General features: G+C 52.9%; 1 protein-coding gene across 8 annotated transcripts in view; it reads right to left on the bottom strand.

Annotated features, from left to right (window-relative positions):
• Positions 1–7586, bottom strand: part of col11a2 (collagen, type XI, alpha 2) — a 75969-nt gene extending 68383 nt beyond the window's left edge. Inside the window, exon 1 of one of the 8 annotated variants that reach the window (XM_060043741.1) lies at positions 6922–7586. In XM_060043741.1, the coding sequence (XP_059899724.1) occupies positions 6922–7042 (121 nt within the window). In that variant the 5' untranslated portion in view covers positions 7043–7586. The remainder of the gene's footprint in view (positions 1–6921) is intronic. The other 7 variants (XM_060043742.1, XM_060043743.1, XM_060043744.1 and 4 more) reach the window with 7 other exon arrangements.
• Between the last annotated feature and the right edge of the window lie 7168 nt (positions 7587–14754).

Below are 14754 nucleotides of genomic sequence, written 5' to 3'. Positions count from 1 at the left end.
CATCAATACGTTCACATTTAACTTTACATTTAGGGCATTTAGCAGACAATTTAATCCAAAGCGTCTTGCAATAAGTACATTTGTCAGAATAAGGGAAACAACAATATATCTCTGTCGGTACAGTAAGGATGTTCATAGAACCAAGAGCCAAGCACTAACCATCACTAGGTTAACCCGTTCCCCGTACACAACAAAGACAGCTAGGAGAAGACGCTGCACAATGCTGAGTACTGTTTTTAAGTGCCAGGACGTACAACATGCAACGTATGTTGTACGTATCTAGGAGGGCCTTGTCTGATCTAGTCTAGTCTGGTCTAGTCTGGATTAGTCTAGACTGGTCTAGTCCAGTCTGGTCTGGTCTAGTCTGGCCTGGTCTAGTCTGCTCTGGTCTGGTCTGGTCTGGCCTGGTCTAGTCTGGTCTAGTCTAGTCTAGTCTGGTCTGGCCTGGTCTAGTCTGGTCTGGTCTGGTGTGGTCTAGTCTGGTCTGGTCTGGTCTAGTCTAGTCTAGCCTGGTCTGGTCTAGTCTAGTCTGGTCTGGTCTGGCAGGGCCCCAGAGCCTAGCAGACAGGGCGGTCTCAGGGCCGCTGATGTGGTGCGCTCTGGTCCCAGGACCCCAGAGCCTAGCAGACAGGGCGGTCTCAGAGCCGCTGATGGGGTGCGCTCTGGTCCCAGGACCCCAGAGCCTAGCAGACAGGGCGGTCTCAGGGCCGCTGATGGGGTGCGCTCTGGTCCCAGGACCCCAGAGCCTAGCAGACAGGGCGGTCTCAGGGCCGCTGATGGGGTGCGATCTGGTCCCAGGGCCCCGCCCTGACGGCAGGAGACAGATGTGACATGAGGCATGTCTTCCCTTAGGTCCTCCCTTAACACCAGCCGCCCCCCCCCCCGCCGTCGAGACGCCTCCTCAACGCGTGTCGCATGACCCCCGGAGACGTGGGACCCCTCTGGGAGCAGAGCCCGGCCGCTGGGCAGCAGCAGCACGTCTGCTGCACGCCTCCTTCCTCTAACCACCGCTCAAACCGCCTGACTTCAGAGACGCTTTTAATGTGAAAATCCCTCCCCCGATTGAAATGGAGACTGGGGGGGGTTTTGAAGCGGTCCAGGCTAAGTGGTTGAACCTCCCACCGCTGTTCAGACACACCTGGCGTCTCTGGAAGGCACGCAGACCGCTTGAGGTGTAATCCACCCCCCTGTGTTGCTGCTAATGACGGAATGATCCTGCCTATGGGATAAGTAGCCCCTTGTTGGCGTGGTTGGCTGATTCCAGGGTTGGTCTTGGGGAAAACTCTCGCAGGCATTCTCCTGATGTTGGTTTCTATTGATCTCTATAGATCTATCGTAGCCATACCGCGCTGATTATGTGTTCTGAGCTGTAAAACGCTAAGTTGCTGAGTGTCTTCTGAAACCGGCAATTTGGATGCTTGGAAACCTCCAGCATCGGGTTTACCTTTAACAGTTTATAACACTGATATCTGATGTTCTAACGGACATGAAGCTATCCTTTAACACTAAAGTACACCTGAACAGGACCTGAAACCACACCTAGACACTAAACTACACCTGAAACGGACCTGAAACCACACCTAGACATTAAACTACACCTGAACAGAATCTGAAACCACACCTAGACTCTAAACTACACCTGAACAGGATCTGTAACCACACCTAGACACCACAAGCCCAAGTGTGTATCTGGGCCAAGGTGTGTATCTTACAGGTGTGAATTGACAGGTGTGTATCTAGGCCTAGGTGTGTATCTATCAGGTGTGTATTCACAGGTGTGTATCTTACAGGTGTGTATTCACAGGTGTGTATCTAGGCCTAGGTGTGTATCTAACAGGTGTGTATTCACAGGTGTGTATCTAAGCCTAGGTGTGTATCTAGGCCTAGGTGTGTATCTTACAGGTGTGTATTCACAGGTGTGTATCTAGGCCTAGGTGTGTATCTAGGCCTAGGTGTGTATCTTACAGGTGTGTATTCACAGGTGTGTATCTAGGCCTAGGTGGGTATCTAACAGGTGTGTATCCTACAGTTGTGTATCTAGGCTCCAGAAGCAGAGGCGAGGAGTGAAACGTCTGGGAGCGTCTCACTCCTGCAGAAGAGGCGAGGAGTGAGGCGTTGGGAGCGCCTCACTCCTCCAGGAGGAGCGAGGAGTGAGACGTTGGGAGCGTCTCACTCCTCCAGGAGGAGCGAGGAGTGAGACGTTGGGAGCGCCTCACTCCTCCAGGAGGAGCGAGGAGTGAGACGTTGGGAGCGCCTCACTCCTCGAGGAGCAAGGAGTGAGACGTTGGGAGAGCCTCACTCCTCCAGGAGGAGCGAGGAGTGAGACGTTGGGAGCGCCTCACTCCTCCAGGAGGAGTGAGGCGTCGGGAGCGCCTCACTCCTCCTGGAGGAGCGAGGAGTGAGACGTTGGGAGAGCCTCACTCCTCCGGGAGGAGCGAGGAGTGAGACGTCAGGAGCGCCTCACTCCTCCTGGAGGAGTGAGACGTCGGGAGCGCCTCACTCCTCCAGGAGGAGTGAGGCGTCGGGAGCGCCTCACTCCACCTGGAGGAGTGAGGCGTGGGGAGCGGCTCACTCCTCCGGAGCAGCTAAGTACCAGGGAGCGGGAATAGCAGCGCCGTGCGCCAGCCTGTCATTACCCACGCTGGCACGTCGCTCGCCCTGACCAGAGGGAGGAACCATCTCTCTCTCTCCACACGCACACACACACACACACACACACACACACACACACACACACACACACACACACACACACACACACACACACACACACACACACACACACACACACACACACACACAGGGCCGCCCCCGCCCCCCCAGCAGTGACCTCGGTGGCGCTGGTGCCTGGCTCGGCTGCGGTCGCCGTGCCGACGGCCCTTTATAGCTGCAGGGCTCCGCGGGGGCCGCGGCGGGCTGTAATTTGAGGGAGCGCTCAGATGCTCAGGGGGCAGAACGTCTGGAGGGAACGTAAAGCGCTGGGGCCACGGGGCCCCCGGGGGCCCCCTATGCCAGCTGTAGGAAGACACTCAGCAGCACGCAGGTGGGGGGTGGAGGGTGGCCGGGCCCCTGGCCTCCGGGGGAAAGAGGTCTCCCTGAGCCAGGGCCCCACCCCGAGGTGGGGGTGCACACACACACATACACACACACACACACACACACACACACACACGCACGCACGCACACGCACACGCACACACACACACACAGACCCACAAACACACTGCCACCTTCTGGTGGGCTCCTGGCTCAGGCAGACCCTTCCCCCCATCCCGGGCTGTGGGGGACCCTGGAGAGGACCCCTGTCTGGGGCCCTGGGGCCCTGAAGGCTTCCTTATGGTCCCACGTTCAAGCGATGCACCGGGGGTTACCGACCCGCTACGTCCTTGCGGACCCTCCTTGCGTCCGCCGCAAGCCTCCCCAAAAAAAATGTTAACCTTCCGCCGAGGCGACGCAGCAGCGAGGGCTGCGATTGGTCCGCTCGCCGAAACCCGGACGCAGACCAAAACAGGTCCACGACTGCGTCGAAGCGTCCGCGTGGTCCTTGCGGTTGCGTGAGCTCGGGACCGTAATCAGCCTTCACCCCTACAGGCTCCTTAGTGATGTGGGGCCCGGGGGGGCCGCACTAGAGGGGCTCACCCGAGGAACAGGACTCTGAGGCTGAGGCTAAAGTCAGCGAAGACCCATCAAGGCTACGATAAGGTCAACAACTCAAAAGACGACAACAGTGCACGGTGACCCGGCACGCGCGACACCCAACTCAGGTGTGTGTGCATGTGCGCGTGTGCGTGTGTGTGTGTGTGTGTGTGTGTGTGTGTGTGTGTGTGTGTGTGCCCGCAGCGCGCACTGACGTACGGTCGCAGGTATGCAGGGGCGCGCGATGTGAAGCCACGCTGTCCGAGCGGCAGTCTGCGCACACTGGCTCCATTCACAGAGAGGCGGGGGGGGGGGGGGGGGTATGTTATGTTTAACCAGGCAGACAGACGGCTCTTTGAGGAGCAGGGCGCTTTGAAAGGAGGCTGCGGAGCATCCATGTCAGTCAAATATTGCTCTTTCGAGTCTCTCTGCTCCTTTGAATCAAACGGGCCTTTCACGGCTTCGAGGCTGCAGGACGGCCGGAGCGGTTCATCTGGGTCTCCCTCAGCGGGGCGGCCCACGACGGGGGCACACGACCGCCGTCCCCGACAGCCTGCAGGCCCGCCCCGTCCACAAACCGCCTCGCGGGGGAACGCGTAAAGAAAAACACACAGTCTGCGTAAAAATGCCTCAGAAATGAACGGTGAATGCCCCCTCTCTCACACACACACACACACACGCGCACACACACGCGCGCACACACGCGCGCACACACACACGCGCACGCAAACACACACATAGATACACACACAAAGGGGGGCCAGCCAAGTGTGAGGAGGACTTGTATATGGCGCTCGACGCGTTGTCGTGAACGGGGCTGAAACGTGACTTCTGGAATCACAGCAAGAGTTGGGCCGACACACTTCATCGGCTGGGACCCCAAACGTCTCACACACACAGAGCCACATTCACACACACACACACACACACACACACACACACACACACACACACACACACACACACACACACACACACACACACACACACACACACACACACACACACACACACACACACACACACACACGTTCCCACACCCAGCCAGAACTGGAGGGAAAAAAAAAGATCCATAGCTTGCAGACGCATATGCACACACAGTACTGTACACACATGGAGCACAGAGACACTGGCCGCATTCACCCGCACGCCGCCGCCGCCGCATAGTGCGCTATTCATAAGGATCGGTCCTCCAGAACACACGGGAACCCCAGGAGCCACCTCCTACTGAGGAGAGGCCGAGGGGCCCGGGGCCACAGGCCGAGGAGAGGCCAAGGGCCCAGAGCCACAGGTAGAGGGCCCGGGGGCCACAGGTAGAGGGCCCAGAGCCACAGGTAGAGGGGCCGGGGGCCACAGGTAGAGGGGCCGGGGCCACAGGTAGAGGGCCCAGAGCCACAGGTAGAGGGCCCAGAGCCACAGGTAGAGGGGCCAGAGCCACAGGTAGAGGGGCCGGGGGCCACAGGTAGAGGGGCCGGGGGCCACAGGTAGAGGGGCCTGGGGCCACAGGTAGAGGGCCCAGAGCCACAGGTAGAGGGCCCAGAGCCACAGGTAGAGGGGCCGGGGGCCACAGGTAGAGGGCCCAGAGCCACAGGTAGAGGGCACAGGGGCCACAGCCCGGGGAGAGGCATAGAGGGGCCCGGGGCCACAGGTATTGGACCCAGGGGCCACAGGGGCCAGGGGCCACAGGTAGAGGGCCCATGGGCCACAGGGGCCAGGGGGAGGAATAGAGGGGCCCGGGGCCACAGGCTGGGAGGAACTGTTCACCAAAGGTTGGAAAGCCTCAGCATTGTCATTCGGTTCGAATTCACGGCCTGATACGACTTATCGCATCCGGATCAAGAACCATTTAACAAATGTTACCAAAGTGTTCGACCTGCCCTAGATATGACGGGACTATTCAGGTATATAAGTATAAGGTTGATTTCAAAGTCATTAAATAGGCCGACAAGAATTAAAAGACTGTCAAACCTTTCTAAACTGCACACACTGCAGCTTAATCAATGCACCTATAAGTACCCTTTTTATTGAACACCTCAAAATAAAGTGCGTATTTTGGGCTAAATAGTCCAAAAGAACAGGTCTATGTCTGTGACTGGTAGAGAGGAATGAGGCAGGGTTTCACCGCACCATCTGATGAATGGCGCCTCTGTTGGGCAGAGGGGCCGCCTAGCGGCCGCACGGGGAGCTGCACCCTGAGCTGATTCCTCCATAGAGCACAACCTGATAGCTTCAGAGATGGGCAGAACTGCTTCAGCAAACCCTGCAGACCTTCATGCGTTAAATCAGTGAAAGATGTTAGTGGACATGTTGGCTCACTGCTGTCGTCATTAGAACAAGGTGAATGTGTGATTGTATCTAAACGTAAGCTGTATCATCAGTCTCGTTCCTCATCAGTCCCACCAGACTGTGATAGCTCCCAGATCCCGCGAGAATAAACCTCCTAAATGATGGTTCACTCAACATAAAAACCCGTCGTTCTGTTCCCCAAACGAGTCCCTCCACCTGGGGGACCGAGAGTGAGCGTTTCTTGTCCTGGGCGGGGGTCGCAGGCTACTCTGGTAAACACCGTCACACGCACACGGCCTGGCAGAATATCACGAGAACATCGCTATTCATCCATTACGGATCATTAAACCCCATCTGCAATAAAGGTTGTTGATGAACTGTTGTTGATGTTCATCGTGAGTAAACAAACAGCTCCATCAGGTTGGAGGTCCCGGCACCGTCCTACCCTACACCACCCAATGAGAGCCCGTGCGCAACGCCGAACGGTGCCAAATCACGACACGGTCCACCTCGCGCGTCTCCGACACAATCGGGCTTGATGAGAAACTTTAGAGGTTTAAGATGAGGAAGATTGCTTTTGAAAGAGGAAAAGTCCTGAAATGAAGAAGAGTCCTGACATTCCTGACCTGTGTGAGTCGGGGGTCTCGCGCGAGACCACACCTGTCCCAAAACGATGCGCCGACATGGAGGGATTAAAAAACTAAACTACATCATAACCTTACTAACGTTGTGTTGAAGTTACACAACACGAACACATTTTCAACACAATCAGCCTCAAAGGTCTAACAAAAAGCAAAGCAAAGTCCCACCAATAGGAATCCAGTCATATGTTGAAACTGTAAAGATTAAATAAAAGAGAACAAGTGTCTTTATAACTAATAACTCCATCATCACCATCCCCATCATCAGTATCACCGTCAACATAATCCTCATCACCATCATCACCCTCATCCCCATCATCATCATCAGCAGCAGCAGCGTCCTCGAGCCGAGTCTTACCTGCCCGGGCCACGGGCGCCTGGAACAGCGCGAGCGCCACGGTGAGAAGCGCGAGGCTGGGCAGCTCCGCGCGCCACGACCTCCGCTTCGTCCGGAGGGGGCAGGCGACAGGAATATCCATAGCGCCGCGGGAGATGAGCGGCCGACGGCGGGGGAGACGAGGAGGCACGGAGGAGGAGGAGGGTATCCTCACAGAGAGAAACGCGGGTCCGAAAGAACCAACAAAAGAACCGACTGGGCAAAGCGCGCCTCTGGAGACGTCTCGAGCGTGGACACGTTCCCAGGGAATCTGCTGTGGTCGCTCTTATGCACGGAACGGGACGCCTATAGCAGAGGGTCGGGGCTGATAAATATAGGGTCTCTCTTTAACCTTGAAGCCCCATCGGGTCAGACTGTACGTGAAGAGCAGAGGCACCAGACCGCTCCCTCTCTTTCTCTCTCCCCTGCTTTACTTTCTCCCACCAGAAGTGAGATGACCCGGGTGCGCGTGCAGAGAGAGAGGGAGTGTGTGTGACAGAGAGAGAGAGAGGGGGAGGGTGTGGGAGAGAGTGAATGGCACAGGGGACGGAGGGAGGGAGCGACCGTGCGTAATTACGCGCAGGGCGCACGTATAGGCTATACATAGAGAGCAAAGCTGAGACGGCCAATCGCGAGTCTCACTGATATGCAAATTCTTAAGTTCACACTACAAAGGGTGCCTCTTATTCACTAATTCTTGTATTTTAAATATTATTTTAGCAGTCCACAAGTCTCTCTCTCTCTCTCTCTCTCTCTCTCTCTCTCTCTCTCTCTCTCTCTCTCTCTCTCTCTCTCTCTCTCTCTCTCTCTCTCTCTCTCTCTCTCTCTCTCTCTCTCTCTCTCTCTCCACATCAACGTGGGTTCATTTCCACCTTTTCCTCTACCTCTACATTGGTTTCCACCTCGTGTATCCGTGGCACTCGCCCGACAATCAAGGCTTTTTAAAGCACGAGCGTCTGTCCGGAGGGGCTTATACCTGCAGGTAGCCACCAACCGGGACCCCCCCGTCGCTCGTCCCCCCCGTCCCCCCGAGTGTAGGTAGACCCCGACCGGGACCGGTGGACAGCCAGCCAGTGTCGCACATCGAAGGAGAAGGGCTTCGATAGCCAATCACCGCACCGTCCGCACTTGTCGCCACGCCCTGTTCGAGCAAACTGAACCAGCTCTCCCGCTCTGATTGGCTGTCCCCAACGTGGTCCCGGCTGCAGCCCGGTGCGAACCGAGAACGAGTCTGGACCTCCGTCAGAGCGACCATGAAGTCGATCTGCACATGAATCAGGAGATGAGTTATGAGTAGGCAGAAATAAAAAGTATTACATCTTTCGATAGTTTAGTTATTAAGTTCCATGGGTCAGGTCAATGTTCAGTTCAGGTTAGTTCTAGAGTTTAGTTCAGTTGTTAAGTTATATTGTTTAGTTACATTGTTCAGAATTAAGTAGCTCATTCGGTTCAATAGTTTCTATGTTTCTAGTTCTACAGTTGATCCTATAGTTGTTATATATTCTAGTTCTGTGGTTCAGTTTTATATAGGCCTAGTTCCTATGGCTGTATAGTGTCTATGTTTCTAGTTTGCAGTGATTCTATAATTCAGTTCTTCGTTCTATTTATATCCTTCAGTATTATATAGTTAAGTGCAATGTTCTAGTTCTATGGTTGCATATTATATACAGTAGTTCCTATATGCCCATATAGTTTCTATTTTTCTAGTTCTATACTTCAGTTCTAAAGTTTAGTTCCGTAGTTCTAGTTCTGTGGTTCAGTATTATATAGTTCCTGTGGTTCTATAGTTTATATGTTTCTAGTTCTACAGTCAATTACAGTGTTTAGTTATATAGTTCAGTTCTATTTTCTAGTTCTATGGTTCAGTATTATGTAGTTCAATTCTATGTTCTAGTTCTATGGTTCAGTATCATATCATTCATATGGCTCTATAGTCTCTCTGTTCCTATAGTTCTATAGTTCAGTTCTATGTTTGCATGGCTCTATAGTCTCTCTGTTCCTATAGTTCTATAGTTCAGTTCTATGTTTGCATGGCTCTATAGTCTCTCTGTTCCTATAGTTCAGTTCTATGTTTGCATGGCTCTATAGACTCTCTGTTCCTAGAGTTCTATAGTTCAGTTCTATGTTTGCATGACTCTGTGGTCTCTCTGTTCCTAGAGTTCTATAGTTCAGTTCTATGTTTGCATGGCTCTATAGACTCTCTGTTCCTATAGTTCTATAGTTCAGTTCTATGTTTGCATGGCTCTATAGTCTCTCTGTTCCTATAGTTCTATAGTTCAGTTCTATGTTTGCATGGCTCTGTGGTCTCTCTGTTCCTATAGTTCTATAGTTCAGTTCTATGTTTGCATGGCTCTATAGACTCTCTGTTCCTATAGTTCTATAGTTCAGTTCTATGTTTGCATGGCTCTATAGTCTCTCTGTTCCTATAGTTCTATAGTTCAGTTCTATGTTTGCATGGCTCTGTGGTCTCTCTGTTCCTATAGTTCTATAGTTCAGTTCTATGTTTGCATGGCTCTGTGGTCTCTCTGTTCCTATAGTTCTATAGTTCAGTTCTATGTTTGCATGGCTCTATAGACTCTCTGTTCCTATAGTTCTATAGTTCAGTTCTATATGTTTGCATGGCTCTGTGGTCTCTCTGTTCCTATAGTTCTATAGTTCAGTTCTATGTTTGCATGGCTCTGTGGTCTCTCTGTTCCTATAGTTCTATAGTTCAGTTCTATGTTTGCATGGCTCTGTGGTCTCTCTGTTCCTATAGTTCTATAGTTCAGTTCTATGTTTGCATGGCTCTATAGACTCTCTGTTCCTATAGTTCTATAGTTCAGTTCTATGTTTGCATGGCTCTGTGGTCTCTCTGTTCCTAGAGTTCTATGGATCACTTTCCTCAGTGAACCACCAGGCAGTAATTACCCATAATCCCCCCTTGATGTTCCGCTCTGCTCGCTCTCTCTCTCTCCCTCCCTCTCATTTCTAACCCTCTCATCCCTGAGCCTTTGAGTCCTGAGGACACCGTCCCATCCGACCCCGTACCTACAGGTGGCTCGCCACCCGTCTCCTCTTCACTCTGTCCTGGTTGTGTGCACGAGGGGCTAATATGCTAATGTGCTGATGTGATATTTGGCTAATATGCTAACGTGCTAATGTTCTGATGTGCTTATCTGTTAATGTGTTAATGTGATATTGTGCTAATGTTTTAATGTGCTAATACTGAGAGCAGCAACTGGCTCACTCAGAGGATAACCTCAAGCTAGCGGCCACTCACCTGGGTAGCCTAGCGGTCAGGGTGTTTTCTCCCAGCTGCGAGGTTAGGGGTTCGATCCTCCATGTCCAGGGTCTACCCGTGGGCGTCCTTGAGCAGGTCGCCCCGTAAGCCTGCCGGCTGATTAATTAATTAATTAAAGACAAAAACAATTATTCAATGCATCACACTTCCTAAATGACAAACTAGTGACGTCACAAGTTGTTGATGATGTGTGATGTCACTACTAGATTGTTCAAAATAGTGACATCGCACATAATTACCACATCAAACTAATGACATCGCACATCCTAAAAACATCCAAATTAGTGACGTATCGACTCTCAAATCCCTCACAACTACTGGCATCTAACCAAGACGGGACAGTTTTCGTTGTAATGTTTCCTTGTTTACACCAGGGTCTTAATGTTCCTTCACTAACGTTCTAGAACATGTCCCCTCTACAAGGAAACTGTGTTCTGACAGAGACGTCCTGGACAGAGATCTGTACGTTGCCGGTCCTCTGAAGTGAGCAGTGGCTGTAATAATGCACATTTTTCAGCTTTTCTTTGAACAACTTAAATCTATCATTTTGCTATTTTGAGTCCAGAGCAGCCGTCTGGAGCCCGGACACGCTCTGGGTCTCAAAGTGGTGCCTGGAGCTCCGGTCTGAGTCAGGCCCCCTCTGTCATCACAGCTTCCATGGAAAGAAACCCGGGTCTGAAGCTGTCCGCGACGGAACCCTACGCTGTCCACCGCATCCCATAATACTGCATGTATAATCACCTCGGACATCAGAGCAGAGGTCACATTTATAGACACGGAGAACATCATTTCTGGGGGTCTGGGTAAGAGGAGGAGGAGGGGGAGGAGGAAGAGGAGGAGGAGGAGGAGGAGGGGAGGAGGAGGAGGAGGAGGAGGAGGAAGAGGAGGAGGAGGAGGAGGGGGAGGAGGAGGAGGAGGAGGGGGAGGGGGAGGAGGGGGAGGAGGGGGAGGAGGGGGAGGGGGAGGAGGAGGAGGAGGAGGGGGAGGAAGAGGGGGAGGGGGAGGAGGAGGAAGAGGAGGAGGAGGAGGAGGGGGAGGAGGAAGAGGAAGAGGGGGAGGAGGAGGAGAGGGGAGGAGGAGGAGGAGGAGGAAGAGGAGGAGGAGGAGGAGGGGGAGGAGGAGGAGGAGGAGGAGGAAGAGGAGGAGGAGGAGGAGGGGGAGGAGGAAGAGGAAGAGGGGGAGGAGGAGGAGAGGGGAGGAGGAGGAGGAGGAGGAAGAGGAGGAGGAGGAGGAGGGGGAGGAGGAAGAGGAAGAGGGGGAGGAGGAGGAGGAGGAGGAGGGGGAGGAAGAGGGGGAGGGGGAGGAGGAGGAGGAGGGGGAGGGGAGGAGGAGGAGAGGGGAGGAGGAGGAGGAGGAGGTAGAAAAGGATGAGGAGAAGGAGATGTTGTTGTAGGCCATCGGGAGGCAAGAACAGGGCGGCTCCTCCGTCCAGGAGGAACACATGATGGGGAGGGAGAGGATGAGACATGAAAGCAGAGGAGGTATTGATACATAAAAATACCTCCTCTGCTTTCACTAGATTGTGTTCATAGTGTTCACTAGATAGGGAACACTATGAACACTACACTACATAGTACTGATATGTAGTACTATTACTACTGCATAGTAGTACTACATAGTACTGCTACATATTAGTACAGTACTAGTACTACTATGTGCTACTATGTAGTACTACTACCACCACTACATAGTGTTTACTATCTAGTGAACACTATATTGCTAGGTCCCACTGGTTCCAGTGGAAACAGTGGCCCAGTAGTTCCAGTAGACCAGTGGACCAGTGGCCCAGTGGACCAGTAGTCCCAGTGGACCAGTAGACCAGTGGACCAGTAGTCCCACTGGACCAGTGGCCCAGTGGACCAGTGGCCCAGTAGTTCCAGTGGACCAGTAGACCAGTGGATAAGTAGACCAGTGGCCCAGTCGACCAGTAGTCCCAGTGGACCAGTAGTCCCACTGGACCAGTAGTCCCAGTAGACCAGTGGCCCAGTGGACCAGTAGTCCCAGTGGACCAGTAGTCCCAGTGGACCAGTAGACCCACTGGACCAGTAGTCCCAGTGGACCAGTAGTCCCACTGGACCAGTAGTCCCAGTCGGAATTGTCCTCCCCTGCTCCTCGCTCCAGAACCAGACTCCTGCATCCCATAATAACCCGCCTCCGACCGACCGACCAATCAGAGCGGCCGTCCGCGGGTCGCTCGCTTTTAATACGCCCACCGCAGGATCCATATTTACACATCATAATCATAACCTCTGCTGTCCCCACGGCGACGGAACCAAGACGGGCAGGGTGGCTTCTGGGACGGCGTGTGTGTGTGTGTGTGTGTGTGTGTGTGTGTGTGTGTGTGTGTGTGTGTGTGTGTGTGTGTGTGTGTGTGTGTGTGTGTGTGTGTGTGTGAGTGAGTGAGTGAGTGAGTGAGTGAGTGAGTGAGTGAGTGAGTGAGTGAGTGAGTGAGTGAGTGAGTGAGTGAGTGAGTGAGTGAGTGAGTGAGTGAGTGAGTGAGTGAGTGAGTGAGTGAGTGAGTGAGTGAGTGAGTGAGTGAGTGCGTGAGTGAGTGAGTGAGTGAGTGAGTGAGTGAGTGAGTGAGTGAGTGAGTGCGTGAGTGCGTGCGTGTGCGTGTGTGTGCGTGTGTGTGCGTGTGTGTTCGTATTCCTGCAGAAGGGTTCAGGGTTCGATGCCCAGCCGCACACCTTGACCTAAACAAAGGCTCTACCTCCTTATGTACTCCATAACACACCTGTCAATCACTGTAACACTACGAACCCCGACGGAAGACGCTGGACGGTCCAATCAGAAGCATTGCTCCAAGACGCGTCGGACAACGTGGACTGGGAGATGTTCCGTGAGTCCTCGGATGAAGTCGGTGAAATGGCGGACGTGGCTGGGAGTTACATCAATCTGCTCCACTGCGAGACCATACAGGCTGTCAAAATAAAAGTCTTCCCAAAATCAAAAACCATGGGTGGATGGAACTGTCAAGGCAGCATAAACAGGCTCGGACATCCGCCAATAATGCCGGGGTCATTTCAGGTGACATGACGGAATATAAAGTTGAGAAGGACTGTGAAGGATGCAAAGCGGCGACATGAGGACAAAGTGGAAGCTGATTTCAATATAGGTGTCCCCGCACAAGTGTGGAAGGGCCAGCGGATTATGACTGACTTTAAGTACCAGCCCTGCTCGTTGAGTAGCTCTGCCCCCCTCTCTTGCTGATGAATTAAATACTTTTTATGCACGGTTTGAGACATACTGGGGGAAAAAACTACTTTTTTGCAGATATGGCAGAGGAAATGGCAAAGGACAGGGAGACCCCATTCATTGTCACTGAGAGTGATGTGAGGAGGGTCCTCGAGGGCGTGGATGTGTAAAGGGGATGCAGGGCCGGACCAGATTGCTGGGAGGACCTTAAAGGTCCCACGACATGCCACCAGGTGTGGGCTGATTAGCCGTTGCAAGCCGTTTTGGAAATCTGTCCCTTATGACATCACAGGTGGGCGTGTCCACCTAGATGTGTGCTAGTTAGATCAGTCTACCAGCCTACCCAGTGGACTGTAGCAAACGTTGCTCATCTATCCGTCACACATCTAGGTGGACACGCCCAACTGTGATGTCATAAGGGACAGCTTTCCTAAAGGGCTTGTAACGGCTAATCGACCCACACCAGGTGGCATGTCATGGGACCTTTAAGATCCTGTGCAAACCAACTAGCCCCAGTGTATACTAAAATCTTTCACACGTCCCTGGCCCAAGCTGTCGTTCCATCTTGCTTCAAACAGTCTGTCATTATCCTTGTGCCAAAGAAAAACACCCCACCGTGCATGAATGATTATCGTCCTGTGGCCCCCACATCAGCAGTGATGAAATGTTTTGAGGAGCTGATAAAGAATTGCATCAGTTTCTCCCTGCCCAGCTCATTTGACAACCTCCAGTTTACGTAGAGGGAAAACAGGAGCAGGGATGATGCCATTTGCAATCTCTTATACACCTCTCTGACCCACCATGATGAGGGGAGAGGGAATAATTTGAGAATGCTGTTTATAGATTACAGCTCGGCATTCAACACCATAAGTCCCTCTCGCCTGATCCAGAAGACGAGGTCGCTGGGAATCAACACCCAAGTATGTAACTGGGTGCTCCGCTTCCTCACTAATCGCCCCCAGGTGGTCAGAGTAGGGGGAGGTCTAATGTCAGGACCCCTGATCCTCAACACGGGTACCCCCCAGGGGTGCGTTCTGAGTCCACTGCTCTACAAAATCTACTCTGCAGCTGTGGAGAGCATGCTCACAGGCTCATATCAGCCTTGTATGGAACAATCAGGTTCCTTGAAGGCATAGTTGAGCCATCAGTACTAAAGTGTAGGAGACAGTATAAATACACACATGCAGAGGATCTGGACCACATAGACCACATGGACCCCGTGGAGAACGGCAGCCTGCAGAGAAACATCACAAGAACACAAGAACTCTGTGACATGACTTCAGACATGAAGCCATGAAAGAAAGGAAAACGTTTAGCCTGCCTCAGCTAAAATGGATCCT

This window comes from Gadus macrocephalus, chromosome 22 (assembly GCF_031168955.1).
Source record: "Gadus macrocephalus chromosome 22, ASM3116895v1".
NCBI lineage: Eukaryota > Metazoa > Chordata > Actinopteri > Gadiformes > Gadidae > Gadus > Gadus macrocephalus.
This window is presented reverse-complemented; position numbering and strand designations above follow the sequence as displayed.